Source organism: Heterocephalus glaber, unplaced genomic scaffold (assembly GCF_053883595.1).
Source record: "Heterocephalus glaber isolate CG9 unplaced genomic scaffold, H.glaber_assembly_v1.0 deba00001773, whole genome shotgun sequence".
NCBI classification, from domain to species: domain Eukaryota; kingdom Metazoa; phylum Chordata; class Mammalia; order Rodentia; family Bathyergidae; genus Heterocephalus; species Heterocephalus glaber.
In genome coordinates, this window is record NW_028258463.1 from 10,405,313 (window position 1) to 10,423,818 (window position 18,506).

General features: G+C 42.1%; 4 protein-coding genes across 4 annotated transcripts; all 4 read right to left on the reverse strand.

The window, feature by feature from the left end:
- Nucleotides 1-1,127: 1,127 nt before the first annotated feature.
- Nucleotides 1,128-2,070, reverse strand: LOC101715154 (keratin-associated protein 3-3). The gene has a single exon (XM_004859418.2). The coding sequence runs from the start codon at nt 2,020-2,022 to the stop codon at nt 1,720-1,722; it is 303 nt and encodes a 100-aa protein (XP_004859475.2). The 5' UTR covers nt 2,023-2,070; the 3' UTR covers nt 1,128-1,719.
- Nucleotides 2,071-7,434: 5,364 nt separating this feature from the next.
- LOC101714794 (keratin-associated protein 3-3) lies at nt 7,435-8,115 on the reverse strand. Its single transcript, XM_004859417.3, has one exon. It carries the CDS (start codon nt 8,065-8,067, stop codon nt 7,765-7,767), a length of 303 nt encoding a protein of 100 aa, XP_004859474.2. The 5' UTR covers nt 8,068-8,115; the 3' UTR covers nt 7,435-7,764.
- Nucleotides 8,116-10,495: 2,380 nt separating this feature from the next.
- Nucleotides 10,496-10,911, reverse strand: LOC147821048 (keratin-associated protein 3-1-like). The gene has a single exon (XM_087202217.1). It carries the CDS (start codon nt 10,909-10,911, stop codon nt 10,612-10,614), a length of 300 nt encoding a protein of 99 aa, XP_087058343.1. The 3' UTR covers nt 10,496-10,611.
- Nucleotides 10,912-16,870: 5,959 nt separating this feature from the next.
- Krtap3-1 (keratin associated protein 3-1) lies at nt 16,871-17,432 on the reverse strand. Its single transcript, XM_004859416.2, has one exon. The coding sequence runs from the start codon at nt 17,387-17,389 to the stop codon at nt 17,093-17,095; it is 297 nt and encodes a 98-aa protein (XP_004859473.1). The 5' UTR covers nt 17,390-17,432; the 3' UTR covers nt 16,871-17,092.
- Nucleotides 17,433-18,506: the final 1,074 nt, after the last annotated feature.

Consider the following 18,506-nt stretch of genomic DNA (forward strand, 5'->3'; position numbering starts at 1 on the left):
CCCTAATGTCTATGAATCTCTGGAACTATTTTTATTGGCTGTATTTTCTCTTGATGTTTTTCTCTTGATGTTGGGTGGCATTTTCTTGTTTCTTCACATATCTGAATTTTTAATATATATGTTGTTCATCTTGGAGATATGTTTTGGAACAGGATTATGCTGTAGAGTTTTGAGTGTTGTTTATTCTAACAGGAAGTTAAATCATGGGCAGATCCTTTTGGTCTTCTCAGGCTTGGTTTCAGACTTTGTTAGGATGAAAATAATTTAGGGTTTCCATACACTAGGTTATGATCTTTATTCTTTTGGTCCATCCCTTCTGGAACATCAGTTGAATGCCTAAGGTACTCAGAGAGCCTTTCCCAGTCTGGTGGGCTGGAACTTTGTGTCTACCAGTAGCAAATAATCTCTGGTGTCTCTGCTACTTTCTAATCCCCCAGCGGCCACTCTGCTGTTCTCGTGAAATTTCAACCTGAATACACGAAACCCAGCCTTGAACAAGTACTGGAGAAGACCTCTTAGGCAGATATCTGCACCTGCCCACATCCAACTCCTTCCCCTCAAGAACAGCTGTCCAAACTGTATTTGAATTTGCCTCTGGCATCTCCAACTCAACACATCTAGAGCAGAACTCTTGAATTCTTTCCTCCTTCTCTGCTCCCATGCCAGTTGGTGTCATAACCCCACCACCTTCTCTCCATTTCCTTTGACCACAGCTCTACATTAGTTTCTTTTTGACTATGTCTTTGACAATTTGTCTTTAACTTCTTGAGCCCCATGGCAATAATCTTAAATGTTCTCAACTTTTTGGTCCCTTTACTAATGCTCCTGGTATTGCACTTTTTATTATAAGAGAGCAACTGGCATTCAATAAATAATTACAAACTGTATGAAGGATCAAATTAGTTACTGTGGTTGTATCTGCCTTACCTGTTAGACAGTTATTTACTACTTATTTTGAATAGGAACAACTAAATGCAGGATATATAATAGATATTTAATAAAAGTTAGTTGAATGAGTGACATTGTTACATTATCACTTTTTTCATTGCTAGGCAGGTCATCTGGATTAGTTGATAGGGCTGATCATATTTGGTGTTCAGCTCGTGTTCAGTATTTCTCAACCTATCTTAACCTATTTTGGGAGGACAAGTCATGGAAAAATCTACTTCCAAGTATGCTGGTGGACTGGATCATCTTATAGGTGAGGCTGTTTAGTTTCCTTAAAACAGCAAGAACAACAAAAATAAGAAATATTCCTGTGCTGCCACCATTTACAGATTTGCCCATATTCCCAGTTTTTCTTAAAATGCCGACATTGGTAGTTAAGAAACACATTTAATGAATCCACAGAAACAAAAGTAATTATAGACATTTGTGCTATGCTGGAGACATACAATTTATTAGGAGGGACATGAGGAAGTTCGTCAAATTGGGGAAAGATTCCACCCAAGATTGGAAACAGATTTAATAGGAAAGAATCAAGCAACTCTAGGAAGTCCCTAGACATGCAGCTAGTCACACCGCACTTGGTAACAGATAGTGACTACGTGGTCTTTGGAAGTGTCTTGGTTTCATTTTGGGTGGTGGCGGTGGGTGATGTCAGTGATTCTGCCACCCGTGTTCCAGCTTCTAGAGCAGAGAAACCAAGGTTCAACAGGTGAATGCTAATGCTCCTGGGCTGACTCTTCCCACGATGGACGCTGCACAAGGCCGGCAGGATCAGCAACCGCGGGGCAGGCAGGGATCGCAGCAGGTCTGGGGCTGGATGAAGGTGGTGAGGTTGATGTTCTCCAGGCCTGGTGTTGGCTGGCTGGAGTTCAGCAGGAAGCAGGTGGGCACACAGGGCTGAGGAATGTGGCAGGGTGGGGGGCAGGTGTCACAGCAGGTGGGCTCGAGCTGCCAGATGGTGTGTGGGCAGGTGCTGGGCAGGCAGACCCCGCAGCGGCAGCACTTGTCTGAGGAGCAGATGGTGGTGGCAGGGCCAGAGGGAACACTGCAGCCGCAGGGGACACAGCAAGCCATGGCGCTGGGAGTCTGGTTTGCTTTGGGTTTCTTAGACAGATGAGGTTTCTGAGGTTCAAATGTCTCTTCTTCTCACTTTGGGGCTTTTATATACCCAACCTGGTGGGTTGGGCCAAGCCAGAAGGCTTCTTTCCTGGTTCTTGTTTATGTTAGTGTTCTCATTATCTTTTAATTGCTCTGACATCTAGATGCCTGTAAAGAGTCACTATTCTCCTAATTATCTTTTATTTGAGTTCATTTCTAAATCTAAGTGATTATTCTTGCTATTCGTCACGGGAACGCAAGCTTTATGGGTTTATCACCAAAGGCTTCTGCTATTAGAATTCCAGCACCAGCCCTGCGGGGAGCTATGGCATGTTAGAAATCTGCAGTATGTCTGTCTTCTCCCCAGCGTGTCCACTTTTTATTCTCTTTGTCTGTGTCAATCGGTCTGAAGAGCTGAACTTAATGTTTGTTACTTTCCTTTAGCTTGGAGGCTTTTGGAGGTTGAGATTGCATTCGTGTGGAGAAATAGTCTAATGAGAAATATGGGCAATTTAAAAAAATATTCATTATTTCAGTTTTTAACTATAACATTATATATTTATTAAAAGGTTGGACAATATGGAAAAACATAAAGACAAATCACTCATGATCTCATCAGTAGAAGTTATCTTTCAATATTTTACATTCATACGGAGAATCATTTTTGTATATTGCATTGATCCCTGTATCACATCACTAGAATCACATTGCAATGAGGGCTCCGTAACTTACTTTTTCACTTAAATGCATATATTTTCATTATCTTGTATTCTTAGGTATATTTGATAATGTTACTTTTAATTTTTCATTGTATTCTTCATATAATTCCATTTCTAAGTTACTTAAAATTTCCATATTATTGAGCAGTTAGGTTATTTTCAATTTTTCTCTATGATAATTGTGGCAAAAGAGAACAACTATGTATGTATATCTTCATGCACATTTCTGACTATTTCAGAAACAGAAATAACTATTAGGTAGAACTATCAGGGAAGATGCTAATATTCAATATTTTTAAGGGTTTGATAGTCATTGCCAGACAGTTCTATTTACCTGTTGTTTTTCTACTTGGTTCCATCAGCTGTGTTTGACTGAGAATTCCCACTTCCTTATCACGTATAATGATATTTTAAAAGTGTTATTAGTTGAGTGAAAATGAAATTTCCTTATTGTATTGTGTTTCTTTCATAAATAGGTTAAAGCATTCTTGTATGTATTTATCTTTCTGTTGAAAATTAGCTTACTTTGTTTCCTGCAGTGGTAATTGTAGGCAAGTTGAGTTTTTTTTCTTAAGTCTACATAGATTACATGAAAGAATAACTTAAACCCACAATGCTAAAATTCAGGTAAAGTTGCTACCAGTGGGAAGCAAACGGTGGACCTGAGCGAGGTTAATGTGTAGACTTTGATTTCACCCCCTCTGCCCTCCTCCGCCACCGTGCATTGCATTTTCTTCCCAAATTGAATGCAGCTATGGTAGGGAAGACCCACATTCCAGTTCCAATGCACCCCTGACTTCCAGGCATAACTCAGAGTTTCAGAGTGAGCACTAGCTGGGTTCGTGGCCAGAATCACCCTAAACCGCAAATCCTTTCCCCTCAGCATGGCTGGGCTTGCTCATCCTCCAAGGCCCGGTTCTTCTCACATTGTCCAGCTCCCCTTTCGGTCTATCAGCACGGGATGGGGAGCATATAGGGATGTTTTGGGAATGGGGAAGTAGGAGCCCAAGAGCTCTTTCCTGTGCTGGAAGTGCTGGTTACCTCTCATGTCAGGGAAGCATTTCACTTTTTAGAGCTGTCTTTCTTCTCTACAAAAGAAGGGTACTAATGTCTGCATTCCTTCATTTAGAGGATTATTGTGAGGGTCATGTGAGACAAAAAGTGGTGGAATCCATAGACAACCATAAGATAATTTACCCAAAGATAAATCATTATCATCACTGAAGTAAGGTGTAGGTCAAGTTCAAAGCAAAGTAAAGACAAAAGAAATAGACAAAAGGAAAAGGTGAAATATGGAGCCGATGAGAAGTAAGAGAGCAACCTCGTGGGAAATAGCAAATATTACTCTTAAAAGTTTATAATGAATGAATAAATACTCAAACATAAAGAAGAAAAAGTTGCGGCATATAAATTAATAAGTTAAAAACTTTGAAAAAGTTTGTATGTCTGTGCTTTGAAAAAGAGGATTCATGACATCAGGCGAGGGCCCAGGACTCCCCCAGATTTATTCGTGTGAATATCTACCAAACTGCCTACTTGGTAATGGAGTAAGTAATTTAAGACTGATAAATATTTCATTTCATAGCTAAAAAGTCAATTTGATAGACATTCATTGAGCATTCACCATGTGCCAGATACTGTAATAAATGTCGGAAATATGACAGTGAACAAAATAAACATTATCCCTGCTCTCATGGAATTTATAGTCCGGTGGAAAAATTTATCACACACATAATATATTATTATAAATTGCTGCTACTCTGCCTTATAGTGCGAAGAAAAAAAAGTAGGTACCAAGAGAAAAAATAACCCACAAAAATAAAAGGAAGGAAATTATTTTGACATTTTAAATGAAATATTGCAAAGGAAAAATGGCTTGCAGACACAGTTAGAATTATTTGCAGAAAGATGTCAGTTTCTTATTCACAACTCATCAGTCCTTCAAATTTACCACAAAAGGTTAAAATAATTGTTATTTATGTAGAACATCCTGCTTCTCTAGCTAAGACTTAAGATTGTAGAATAGAAACAGCTGTCAAATAGCAAGTGTATGGTGAATGATAAACTCATCTTTTATTGACAAGACTTATAGTGCTTTATTAAGATATATTTTCTCTTCAGTGACCTGAGAGAACTGGGGATTATCCACCTTTGTTTATAACTGAGGACGAAGAGTCCTGGAGCAGAGCGATCATTGTCCTCAGGTGACCTGGTGACTCACTTGTTAAAAACTGAATGTAGAGTCCACGGGAATTGTGATACCCTGTATGTAGTTAAAATGGAAGTTTAAACCATGCATCAGAGCTACAAAACCTATTTTTTTCTTTAAAAAAAATCTCTTTTTTTCCTTTGCATTAATGAAGAAAAACATGGGAATTCTTGTTTAAATGGCAGATTTTCAAAGTGCTGAAAATCTAGACACACACACGTTTTCATTACATTTCTCTTCAGTCAGCGGGGATCTCTGTGGCAGAGAAGACATCAATCAAAAGCCACAAGTACAGTATGAGTGCTAGTCTGGCTTCCAGTCTTCCGTGGCTCTGAGACTTCTGTTGAAAGCCTTTGTGTTGGGAGCCCAGCTGCAGTCTGCCTTGCTCCTGTTCACTGGCTCCTTCCCAGTGCCCTCCTGTCGCTCAGACTCATCCAACTTTCCACAGCCTTGTGACTTATTAAGCTGCTGCTCCCTCTGGACCAGCGCCTCCCACTCCTTCCTGCCTGTTCATCCCAAGAGCAAAGCGGCTCTGCGCATGCTGCTCCCTAGTACTGTGACAGTAGAGCTGGGCCTGGTTCCTCTTCCTACGTGTGGGGCCCTCAGCACAGAGGGCTGCAGAGAGCGCTGTAGTTCTGTGCACGTGGAATTAACACACGTGTGCTGTGATTGCAATAACTTGCCTGTCTGCTGCCTCAGATTTGGGAGAATCTTGAGGGGGCTTTAGGTAAAAGATTTCCTTTGTAAAATTTAAAAAATTTTCTTGATTCCTCTATGCCTGTCTCACAGAATAGTGATGTTCATTTGGGGGAGCTGGCATGGTCACATGGCACATCTTGATCATTTTCAATCTCTTTACCCTCCTTGCCTTCCTTGCCCCCATAATAACATTTCTTTTTTATTTATCCTTCTAGTTTGAAGGTGGTGCGAGAAGTAGGGGAAACACTCAGGAAATATTGGCAAAAAATATTGGCCAAATGAATGAGCAAATTTACTAAATATCTCATCGACAGTGTCCTCGGTGTGTCCCTGCTACCCCATGGTGTCTGGATTCTGTCCATTCGAAGCTGGACTCTTAAGAAGTCTGTGGGATCTTCTAAGAAGTCTCTCTCTGGAGAGACTGCCAGGTACTTCAAGGACGCTTACAAACGTATCTGTTTAAAGTGTTTGCTTCACCTCTTTCTTGCCCTACATTTTTCCAGCCCACACACCTCCTCTCAATTTTATCTGAGTGCTTTTTCAGATTTGAGCTTGTGTTTTTATATGTGTACTATATGTGTGGATATATTTGCATGTGTTGTATACATACTTGCATTGCACAGAAAACGTATCACACACGCATCCTCTCTAGGCTCAGCAAAGCATAATCTGCATGCAATAAAGCCGAGCAGGTTGATAAAGTTAATCAATGCAGCAAGCCAGGTTTAATCAATGCTTTAGCCCTATCTCTCCAGCCGCCCCAGGCACTGTTGGCGTCGTGTTGAGCACGGTGGTGGGACTTCTGCACTAATCCTGGTATGGTGGCAAAGAGAGGTCCATTTCCAGTGCCTCGCTACCAGAGCTGCCCCCTGCAAGTACTCTCTAAGGGAGAATGAATTGAAACAGGCTGGCCCACGAAGTGACCTAGATCTTGGAACTGAATGCTTGCCGATTTTAATCTATGAGCCAATATACTCATTTTCTATTATAATTGCGTTGATTTTACTAAAGAATCTTATGGTTTTTGGCTATGTGTGATGGCGCAGGCCTGTAATCCCAGCACTTGAGAGGCTGAGGCAGGAGGATCGCTGGGACTTTAAAGCCAGACTGGGCTTCATAGTGAGTTCAAGGCCAACCCAAACTACAGAGGGAGACCCTGTCTCAAAAAAAAAAACTTATAGTTTTTATCCCTCTTGTATATCTTAAACTGATGTCATAGCTTTGTTCATTAAGCTTCCGCCTGTATTAGTATTGGAGGCTCTGTGATATGGTAGAAAGAACTGGGCTTTAGAGCTAGACATACCAGGGGTTACATTCTCGTTTTCTCCCCCCTCCCCCATACCAAGGATCGAACTCAGGGCCTTGAGCTTGCTAGGCAGGCGCAGTGCCACTGAGCTACATCCACAGCCCAAATTCTGATTTTCTTAGTAACTAAGTTTGTGACTTTAAGCAAGTTGAATAACTCTTAAATCCCCATTGTTCTCATCCACTAGTGCTATTTTGAGAGTTAAATGAATGAATACACATGATTCACCTAGAAAAAATTAGGTAAGCACTGGCTCATTCCAACATAGTATTTTTCAGAGGAAAAGAAGAGTCAGGAGGTGAGCATGAAAGAGAACCAATTAAAAGTTAGCAAGCCATGTTAGTAAGTGAGTTTCGGTGACTCCTTAATGAAGCAAAAAATTATCTTTATCTGTTTTTTAAATAGAAGAAATATACCCCAAACTCTAATATAAACAAAGAACACGTGTGGCCAGGGAAATAAAGTTTATTAGAAAACTGCTGTGCAGATTTTTTTGTTTTTATGAAACTACTGAATATAAGAAATAAGATCCAGAAGGCAACATCACCAAGAAAACATAGTCTGAAGTTGTAAAGATTTTCATAGCATGTTAATAATAGAAGATGTTCACCTGCCCAAATGAACCAAATTATTATTCAGTCTTTAAATAATCATGGAGGAATATCTTGGTTTTCTTTCCATTGGAGACAAAGGTAAGGGTCCCAAGCCTAGGCCATCTGGTCTACCTTAACCTCCTGTGGCAAGTGAATACTGACTAGAGGTCGTCTTGTCTGGCCCCTTGAAGATCAGCAGCCGTGGAGCAGGCAGGGATCGCAGCAGGTCTGGGGCTGGATGAAGGTGGTGAGGTTGATGTTCTCCAGGCCTGGTGTTGGCTGGCTGGAGTTCAACAGGAAGCAGGTGGGCACACAGGGCTGAGGAATGTGGCAGGGTGGGGGGCAGGTGTCACAGCAGGTGGGCTCGAGCTGCCAGATGGTGTGTGGGCAGGTGCTGGGCAGGCAGACCCCGCAGCGGCAGGACTTGTCTGAGGAGCAGATGGTGGTGGCAGGGCCAGAGGGAACACTGCAGCCGCAGGGGACACAGCAAGCCATGGCGCTGGGAGTCTGGTTTGCTTTGGGTTTCTTAGACAGATGAGGTTTCTGAGGTTCAAATGTCTCTTCTTCTCACTTTGGGGCTATTATATACCCAACCCAGTGGGTTGGGCCAAGCAAAAAGGCTTTCCACTCTTAGTTTTGTTTATGACACTCTTCCACTAAGATTTTGTAATCAGTTTGGAATTTTCTTGTCTATTAAGAATTTGGCCCTTATTAAACTAATCAAGTTTTTGACTCATTAACTTGTTATTTTTGTCACAAGATCATCATATTTTATCTCCACAGGGTTCTGTAATGCCCAGTGTTGCATGAACTACAGTGGTGGTGATCAAGCCGAGTGAGCTATGGTTTTACAGCTTAAGCTCTTCTTGTTCCCTCCTCCTTATTTTTAACATGATGCGATTTAATTTAATTTTATTATTATTATTTTTTTGGTACCAGGGATTGAACTTGGGTCCTTGTGCTTGCGAGGCAGGCGGTGGAACCACTGTGCTAAATCTCCAGCCCATTGCAATTTAATTTTAACATATTGTGATTTCTAATTACTAATTTTAGAGCAAACAACTCAAACAGTTAATTGGATCATTTTCAATTCAATAAAGTCAACAAGGATAGGGCTACTTATAGATGAATGTTTTATTTGATTACTCTATGCATCTCAAACATATTTGTCCTATTTACTGATGATATAATTCAAGTTCTAGGGAGCAAGCAAGGTGACAGAATGATATAGGATTAAACTCATTTTTATTATTTTAAGTAAATCAATAGCGAGTTTCTGAAGGTCATGTTACTCTGTTTTTATAGTGTCTGTATTTTTAAAGTTATACCAACCTTGTAGTGAGTCAAAATCATTAGAGGAAAGATCCACCCTGTTGCAATCCTTTATTAAATGTACCATTCAAAGAAAACTTGCTCAGTCTTCACTTTTACATGAGCAATGCACATGCTTTAAAATAAGAGAAAACAAAATAACTGAACCAAAAGGAGAAATCACAAGATTCACAGAATGGCAGCAGGGTTTGGAAGGGGATCTGATCTGATACAGCTTAGAGCTGTATCATTCATATAAATCATTTTTCATGGACTTCCTACTTGGCATATTTATTTATTTTTCTCTCTTGGATCTTTAACTAGATTACTAATTCCTCTGGCGAATGCCTTCTGCAACATCCTTCACTTCAGTTGGAGTTGATTTGCCTTCTGGAAGATTGGCAGATGAAGTGGGACTGGACAATCTCTAGTGTGTAAAAGTCTGTGATTTTGATATCTTTACACACCTCCTCCTCAGTTGGAAAGTAGTTTACACAGCTGCTCAGTTAGCAGAATCCGACTTCTATAATTTGCTAAATGGCAAGTCATTGTTGAATAAATGTGAAGTACAGATTCCTTGCAGAGTTGTTTTTGACAGGATGTTATAAAAAACCAATACGATCTTTAAAAGAAGAGAAAGATGACCAAAAAAAGCCAGTGGAAAACACCACGTGTCTTCAGTGAGGGTCAAACACTGTATGTAAGAAGAGTCTATGAGAGCAGTTGGTTTGCCTTGGGCTTAAATATTGCTATTCATGGTAAGGCACACCAGATACAAATGAAGTGAGCATCCTGGGTACTTTGCACCTCTGTGACCTCACTATGTGGTATCTTTGGCTTAAATTGCCCTTCCACGATCAATTCTCTGCTTCTCAAATCCTACTCATTCCTCCAGCCTTGGCTCAATTATCTCCATAAAGAAATGAGGTGATCCTTCTAGACATTTTCCTCTTTCTTCTGCCCTGCAGAATGGGCTAATCGCCCTTCCATGCAGATGTTGCATTCCTCAGTATGTATTAGTTTCACTTACCTTTGGCTTTCTCTCTCTAATACAAGATTCTTGAAAGTGGAAATTATATCTACACTTGTCTCTTTCAAGCACCTGGGGCTATGCCTAGAACAGAGTAGGCATTTGGTAAATATTTATTGAACTGGATTGAATTACAGATTAAAATGTATGTTGCTAATTTCCAGCTTTCCTCCCTCTTGAAGGACACGTGAATTTATTTAAATAGGCAGGAAAACTAAAATTAAACGTAGGTTCTAACTTTGGAATTTAAAACATTTTCCAGCTTAGAGTGAATGTATTTTATTACACATGCAGGTTTTTTTTTTCCAGATGTCTACAGGTACCTGGGAGACTTTCTCTGGGCTATAGGATTTACACTGATGATATCACAAAGTATAATTCTGCTGGATGTGTTTATGGCTTCATGATGCCTGTGTCAAGAGTCCTTGGCCAATTATAGCATTAACCATTAAGACAGTATGTGGTTTGGCAAGTAGTAGTGCTGTTTATTTACTTTTAAAGCAAGGTTCATGATAACATTTTTTCCCACTTCTTTGAAATCATCCTCCAAAACAAAGAAGGAGCACTTCTGGAAAACTGAAGGCTCAGGATCAAGACATCTTCCGGAGCACCTAATTAAAGGCTGTCTCCTAAATGTCTCTTACTGATGACCGAAGGTCCTTAGGGCAACGTGGGCAAGTTCTGTGAGAGGGCTGTGGCTAGCAGCAAGGAGGTTCACAGTCACAAGCATGGATGCAGGTGGTGACAGACACCTTGGTCAGGTTGGGGGCAGGGTCGCACTTGCTAAGCAGCCAATATGATGGTACATAGGAGTCAGGCACACAGCAGGGTGGAGGACAGGCATCACAGCGGGTGGGCTGCAGGAGGCTGATCTTGTGTGGGCAGGTGCTGGGCAGGCAGACCCCACATGGACAGCAGATGTCAGAGGAGCAGAGGCTAGTGGCAGGGCCAGTACGGGCAGTGTAGCCGCCTTGGAGACAGGAATCAGAGCAACCCATGGTGACAGCAGCCAGGCAGGTGTTTTGTTGCTGGGAGAGGTTTTCCTCTATGGAGTTGTCCGTGGTGGGTCTTTTATACCCACCTATTTCAGAGAACATGGCTTCTATCCACCAGGTTGTTTCCTTGTTATTGCTTGCATAATCCTACACAAATAATGCACTAACTTCTTGTATCACCTGGAGCATAAGCTCTCTTTCTGTTTTATTTGGTTGCATTGTGACATTCAAACTTGCTTCCTGCTGCAGTTTCCAAATGGTGTCTGTGACATGTAAACACATCCGTACTTACCTTGGTTTTCCTCTTTTCTACAACCAGAATGTCTTCTTACAAGTGATCACTGCTGAGGGTGAAGAATCAAGAGTGATGTCCAGGGAACTAAGAAATGATGCTTTTCAGATTTCGTACCCTTCACACATTTGGGAAGGGAAAATGTGCGGGACTTCATTCTCCCAGATTCATATCAGTATTTGCCATGGATTTGAGGGAATAAATGAGTAATGAAGCTATGCAGCATGGTCTTGCTTGGGTGGTGCAGAGCCTTCTAGATGTTTTTCTACAGCTCACACTACATTATTTAGATGTGCAATTATAAATAAATACAAATAAGCCCTCAGTCTTACAGAGGGTTGGTTGTTTAAACCACAAACTGGAGCAGATAAAAACCCAGGTTCAGGAGACTATGTATGGCCCGAAGAGTGAGCTCCCATCTCTTTGCAAAACAGTATGATTTTCTTTTCAGAAAAACAAAATTGTTGACCTGTTTGTTCAGTTTTTCAAAAGCACTCCCAACCTGATGATGATCGACAGACAGATAGACAGACAGACAGAAAAATCTTTCCAAAATCCCTTTCACTTTAATTCTGTGATACTGGCAATACATTATGGGTAAAGTTAGTATGTGACTACAGTCTAGAAAACAGATCAGCTAACACATACATCATTAAATCAAGTATTTATTGAATCTTTAATATAGTCTGAAGAGTGTGGTGGAGACAGAAAAATAGAAGACATGTCTCTTGTTTACCAGGAGTGCATGGTCTGGTGTCTGATGGAAGATGCATATGATTCAAACAACATAGAATTAAGTTCCTGGTGAGGAATTAGAGGGAGTTTTGGAGCTAGTTTTGAATCCTGATTGTAACTTACATCAAGTTATTTAAATAACTGTAGGAAAGTCAGTTTGCACAACTACAAATTTGGGGAGAATAGTGATCTATTATAGCCTCATTGCAAGGATTAAATAAATATCCAGTGAGAATTACTTACATAATTCATTACTTATATGAATGAAATGAGAATTACATAATCACTGTGTGTGGTGTGACAGTGATTCAGTACATGACAGGGTTTCCTGTGGTTACCATGCAAATCCTCATACAAGGAAATGCTAGGAAACAGGGCAGAGATGATCAAGATAGCCTTCATGGAGATTTGGTATTAAGCTGATTTTGATCAGAAATGGTTATAAAACAAGTAAGTGCATTTCAGGCAAGAAAAACAGTGACGGCTTGGATGATGCTGTCCTGCTCTTACCCTTTGCAGACTCAGAATCCCACACCCAACCATAGTCCTTTGCTGCAGTTTTGGTACACAACTCAGTTCAGTGCTTGGATTTTGGGGTGGAGTCTAGAGGCTGGGATATATGGAATAAACCCTTAAGGAAGAAAAGTTGGAAAAGAATGAAAGCCAGCATTTATCACATCATTTTTTGTAACAAGTTTACTCAGAGAAATATTCAAACAAGATAAACTTTATACAAAGTCTTTCAACAGAGAGAGTTCTGATATAAGGGATTTGTTAACTAAGTACTGGAGCATGGATACAGCAAAATAGGAAAACTGAGATAATACAGGAAGGAGCTACCAGCTCTAGGGTTGGAGAATGAAAAACAGAGATTGGGTTTATTTGACTTGAGAAGCTTGGAAATGTGGGGCCTGGCCTCTGGGTGCTTCCCTGAGCAGAGGCCCTGTGGATCAGGGCTTGGATCTTTTCAGGGACACCTTACTCTGTGGGTGCTGGTATTTCTAGGAGGCACAATGATCCCTTCCTCCCTTCTTCCCTTCCTCTTTGCCTTCCTTCCTTCCTTCCTTCCTTCCTTCCTTCCTTCCTTCCTGTCTGAAGAACTACAAACTATCATTGTTGCCAGATAAAAGATTATTGGTTCCGAGGGCAACAAAAGCCTCTTTCCTTTCTTAGGACTTGCAGGCTCCTTCTAGCGCCCTCTGTGGGTAGAACCTTACAGAAAACCAGCCAGAGGAATACTAGTCCCTCTCCGAGTATCACAAAGCTGAGTGAGAAAAGGTGAATGTAGAGGTTGTTCTGAGGGCTGCATCTATTTTAATTAATTTAATCTTCACTACAGTTCTACAAGATACAAATTGTTTTTAATCTTATTTAACAGTTTGTCTCATAATTCATAAGAGGTAGAGGTGCAATTTAAAGCAAGACAGTCTTTCCAAGAACGTAGCCCCCACTATTACATAGAAGGCTTGGTTATGATTGGAGCACTAGCTACGTGTTACCCCAAGGTCAGCAGCGAGGAAGATTCGCTAGAATAACTGCACCAGGTTAGGCAGGCTCTGGGCAGTCTCTCCAAAGGGCTGACTCAACCAAACACCTTGAATCATCAGCTTGCCTTGAGCAGTTCAATCTGATCAATAATTTTAAAGGGCTGGAAGCTTGGTCTGACCAAGGTGCGGTGTCGGCGGAGGGAGGGCCACAAGGTGTTTGACTCAAGGCCAACTGGGAGATTAGCCAGGACCAGGGCCCAGGTCAACCTAGAGTTAATAAGGATAGAGAAAGGAAGAACAGCTTGGGGGGAAGGTGAAATTCCTTGGTTTTCTACTCTGCTATCAAGAAAAAATAATTATTAACTTGAAGTGTAGTTTCATTTTACCTGGGGCTAGATTGTTGAAATTTACCAGGAGAATTGAAAGTGGGTTTGAGTTGCCCAACATTCTGTGCTTCAATTCAAGGTTAAGGACCTTGGGCTGGTACTGCAAGCCGGCATTTAAAGACTGACTTCAGATGAATAGATGGTTTGGTCTCACTTTTTTCTTTTTGAAAAACTTTTGAATTTTTTTCTTAGTGTCCGTTTGCCATCTCTCATAGTTACATTTGTTTTGAGGATCGGTACACACACGTATCATATCTTGATCATTGTCCATCCCTCATCCCTGCTCTCACTTTAGAAACATAAATAGCTTTTCTTACGCTCATTGTATACATTCATTTTGTCTTACGCTATAATCACCCCAGAGAAAGCTGTTACTCTGTACAGGCAAATACACAATTTAGAGGGCGAGTAGAGGATGGACTGTTAGGCGGTGTGTACTTACTCCTGAATGGACAGCCAGGGGCCATCAAATTTCTCTGCAACATGTTGCTGTCTGGGAAGGAGGTAAGGGATTTGGTGTAATGGAAAGGGAAGAGATGGGGTTTAGGCAGTTTTAGGTTTAATTCCTTCTCTGTCACTTATGATTTGTGAACTGTTGGAATTAACTTAGTTTTTCTCGACCTCGGTTTCTTACCTATAAAATGGAGAGCATGATGGCAGTTATCTCTTAGAGTTTTTGTTAAGGACCAATGAAATGGTGTACATGAGGAACCTGCTCTGCTAGAACATCTGGGAAATACCCACCAGTGCTGGTGATGGATCGCAGAAAGCGGTAAAAATGGCATCATCTGTGGTACGGAGCACTTGCTGCTTAGAATGCTTCTGGATGACCTAGAACCTAGCAAGTTAAACTGAAAGGACTTTAGAGATGACCTGGTCAACCAGCCCATTCTACTGACTTATACTGACTACTGATCTTATATCAATCCTGATTTTTCTCTTTGATTCTTATAAATATATTTATGGACAAAAATGAAAGAATTAATACATTTTATTTTCTGAGAAGCCGAAGCAGGAGGATTGCAAGTTCCAGCCTTCCTTCCCTTTCTTCCTCATACTAAAGATTGGATCCAGTGCCTCACGCCTGCTAAGCAAGCTCTTTGCCACTGAGCTGCATCTCCAGCACTTTTTAAAATGTGTAATTTGAGACAGATTTTTACCAAGTTGTCCAGTCTGCCCTCGAACTTGGATTCTTCTGTCTCAGCCTCCTGAGTAACTCAGACTACAGGTGTGTACCACCACGCCCAACAACAGTGCATACTTCAAGAAACACAAAGCTACCCTTTGGGGAAGAAGTTGAGAACCATTCTGAGAGTAGGAATCGCAAAACTCCCATGGAATGGGTGCTGAGGACACAGTGACGTCTACTCTTAGGGTCCTTTGGCTCTTACAATAGCCCTTAGATATAAGCAGGGAAGAGAATAATAACAAGGACACTGATGCTGTGGGGAAGCAGCCACAGGTAGGAAAATACTGTAATTACAAGGAGAATAAGACTGAAATTAAGAGAGGCAGCTGCCCCCCATTCTTAGCTCAAGTCCACAGAAATGCACAATTAGATTCCATTCTGCAGAGAACTTACTGCACTTGGGTTTTTCTGGTACAACCAAGGTGATGAATTAGTGATTACCATAAATTTTTTTTTGTTTTTCTAAGAGAAACTGTATGTTTTGGCTTTTAGAATTATGTGACTATATTTGGTATATAGAAAACACTGCACTGTGGTCTGATATTTAGAGGACATTTCAATGACAAGAAAGTGTATGTCCCTTGGACCAGCAAACCTGTATGCATAGTTAGGACTATTGGACACCAACACAAGCTCATTTAAGAGGGCAAGGAATACTCAATAAATGTTAAAAGTCATTAAAAATTGACTTTTCTGAAAGTCTCCAAGGGGAGATTGACAGATATGGTGAATGTTTAAATTTAAAAATTTTATTATCTGGGTTTTTTGTGCATACCAGGGATTGAACTCGGGTCCTTGCACTTGCGAGGCAGGCGGCAGAACCACTGAGGTACATCCCCGGCCCTAGAAATCTTATTGAGAAGAAAGTTTGTGTTAATGTCTGCTTGCTTCCTCTTTTAAGAGGAAATCTCTTTCGTTGATGTTGTCTACTCTGAGCAATTACTTTGAAGATGCTGATACAGTGTACTATTGTTATTCTCATTATTTGGTTATAAATTTTTTTTCATAAAAATTTGACTACAATAAAAGACACCTTGCCATTAATCTCCCTCAAAGTCCTCCCTCACATTGGACACATTCATCCCATCGTTCTTGCCGTTTCAGAAGCCTCTTTACTGTTTCGAGTGACTTCGCAAGGTGTGCTAAAAGCTATAGTGAATGCTGCTGCTCAGGGACATCGATGAAAGGCAGACGTCAGTGTGTGTCCTAACCCACCTTGTTCACCAGGTCGGGCACCGTGTGACTTCTGGCTCTTCCCCAAAGTCAAAATGACCACCAGAGGGAAATGGTCTTGATCAGTTCAGGACAGGAGCCAGCTGTGACAGAGCCACTTAGAACACTCAGGGTAGGGGACTTGTAGAACTGCTTCAGAAAGTTGCAAGAGTAATAGGATAAGTGTGGTGGAAGCAAGGGAGACTATTTTGAGGGGGATTAATGCCAAAGTCCCTTGTACTGTCATACATTTTAAAATTTAAGCACAGCATATTTTTCTACCACACTGTCGTCTATCTACCTAACATCTATCTCCTTTTGCCTTGTATTTTGCATTTGCAATTTCATTGAAAACTCTGACCAAGGAAGTAAAAATTATTTCTAGTGCCAGTACAATGATCAGTTTATTTAGTCTATTAAAAGAAAGAGGAGTCAGTGTCATAACTGATGTAAACTAAATTTAAATCAAATATTTTGAAAGCATATTAACCTTTAGATTCTAGCTTAGTTCATGACATCGTAGCTGTCTTCAATAACATTTCTTCAATAAAAAGACCCTACAAAGGAACCTCCTGAATTTTTCACTTTTAAGCCTCTCCCAAAGATCTAGCCAGAAAGAGACAATGCAGAAAGAGACAGTCACAAGGCCATACTTGCTAAGCCAGAATGAAGTTTATTGATGAACAGTCAAAATGGTGGTTTCTCAAAGAAATGGAACTGCCTAAAGGGAGGCATCTCTACCAGAGGAGCGGGGCCGGAAAGTTCAGTCAGGTCAGGGGGAGCTGGCCCTGGGCCTTGGACTGGGTTAGCGCCTGGGGTGGAAAACAGGGTGATGGGGAGGAGGCTGAGCAGCTGTGTCCCTGGTCCTCCTCACAGTGGGCGCTTAGCAGCAGGGCTCGCAGGGATTCTGACAGCCCGGCTGAACAAAGGTGGTTAAGTTGATGCCGCTGAGGCCGGGAGTTGGGTGGGAGGTGCTGAGCAGCCAGCAGGTGGGCACGTAGACTTCCGGCTGGCAGCAGGGTGGGGGGCAGGGGTCACAGCAGGTGGGGCCCAGGAGGCTGATCTCGTGTGGGCAGGTGCTGGGCAGGCAGACCCCGCAGTGGCAGGACTTGTCTGAGGAGCAGATGGTGGTGGCAGGGCCGGATGGGACACTGCAGCCGCGGGGGACACAGCAGGCCATGGCGCTGGCAGGCGGGCTGGTGTTGGCTGACAGGAGAGGTGTGTGGTTGTCTCAGTGCTCTTTGCTCCTGCCCTGGCCCTTATATACCGGCCTCCCTGGGCGTCAGCCTATTACCAAGGTTATTTTCCCCGTGTTTCAGGTTAGAGTTGTCTCCATAAAACCCATCTAATTACTTAAGTGTTCATTACCTCAGACACACTTCTTACCTCATAAAAGGGATTTAGGTTGCTTTGCTGTCAGATTTGGACTCTTCACATTGGCCGGGGGGGACTGTGTGGAAGGCTTCATTTCGTCTTCAAAGGCCGGAGTCATTATCTGCTAACCCTTACACAGCAGCAATGCCGGCTTGGCTTGGCATGCCAGGCAGCTAGCTGCAAGTCTTCTTACGTTTTTGTTTACTCTTCAGAGGAAGAGATAAGTGGTCTTTCTGATGGCTATTCCAACAGGGACCAAAGATGGTGCATGGTACTCTACTAACTGGCTGGAGAGGTGCAAAAGAGTTTTAAGTTTATTCTTTGGAGCTCCAGCAATTTCGGTGAGGATGACGGTATGGAATTTAGAGAGAAGCGGGCTTGTTTCTGTGGGAGAAGTCCCTGTCCTTTATCCCCTTCACACAGGCTTGGCAGGGGCACATGTGGGTGGCGTGCGGGACCCTGCCCAGTGCCCTCAAAGGCGCCATCTGAGCCTGCTCTGAAGTAAGATGCTTTCTCACCAGAAGCCTGACTGGGCCGGGCCAGTCAGAAGGGAGGCAGTTGGGCTTTTCTCAGGTGTTGGAAGCAGGTATGTGGCAGAGTGGATTTGCACTTGGGAAAGATGCTACAGTTTCTGAGTGGGGGCCCATCATTTTCACGCACTGAGCAGAGCAATGCTGCTGAGTGCTCTGCATAGATTGTCCCCTGTCACTCCCACAGCAAGCCCAGGGCCATGCGGGGCAGGGTCCTTGCCATTAATGAGTCCTCAGCGTTGGAGTCAACCCATGCGGCTGCAGGTCCCGTGTCCTTGACCGTGTCACGGCCCCTCCTCCAGTGGGGGTGCTTCTCCCACTAAGGTGAGGAAGACAGAATGTTAGTTGAGGCTAAAGTAGGTGGGAAAGGTGGGGCTGGATGCACGACACCAT

What these genes read in the sequence shown, in the direction of transcription:
- LOC101715154 (XM_004859418.2), bottom strand. Translation starts at nt 2,022, where the DNA reads ATGGCTTGCTGTGTCCCCTGCGGCTGCAGTGTTCCCTCTGGCCCTGCC.
- LOC101714794 (XM_004859417.3), bottom strand. Translation starts at nt 8,067, where the DNA reads ATGGCTTGCTGTGTCCCCTGCGGCTGCAGTGTTCCCTCTGGCCCTGCC.
- LOC147821048 (XM_087202217.1), bottom strand. Translation starts at nt 10,911, where the DNA reads ATGGGTTGCTCTGATTCCTGTCTCCAAGGCGGCTACACTGCCCGTACT.
- Krtap3-1 (XM_004859416.2), bottom strand. Translation starts at nt 17,389, where the DNA reads ATGGCCTGCTGTGTCCCCCGCGGCTGCAGTGTCCCATCCGGCCCTGCC.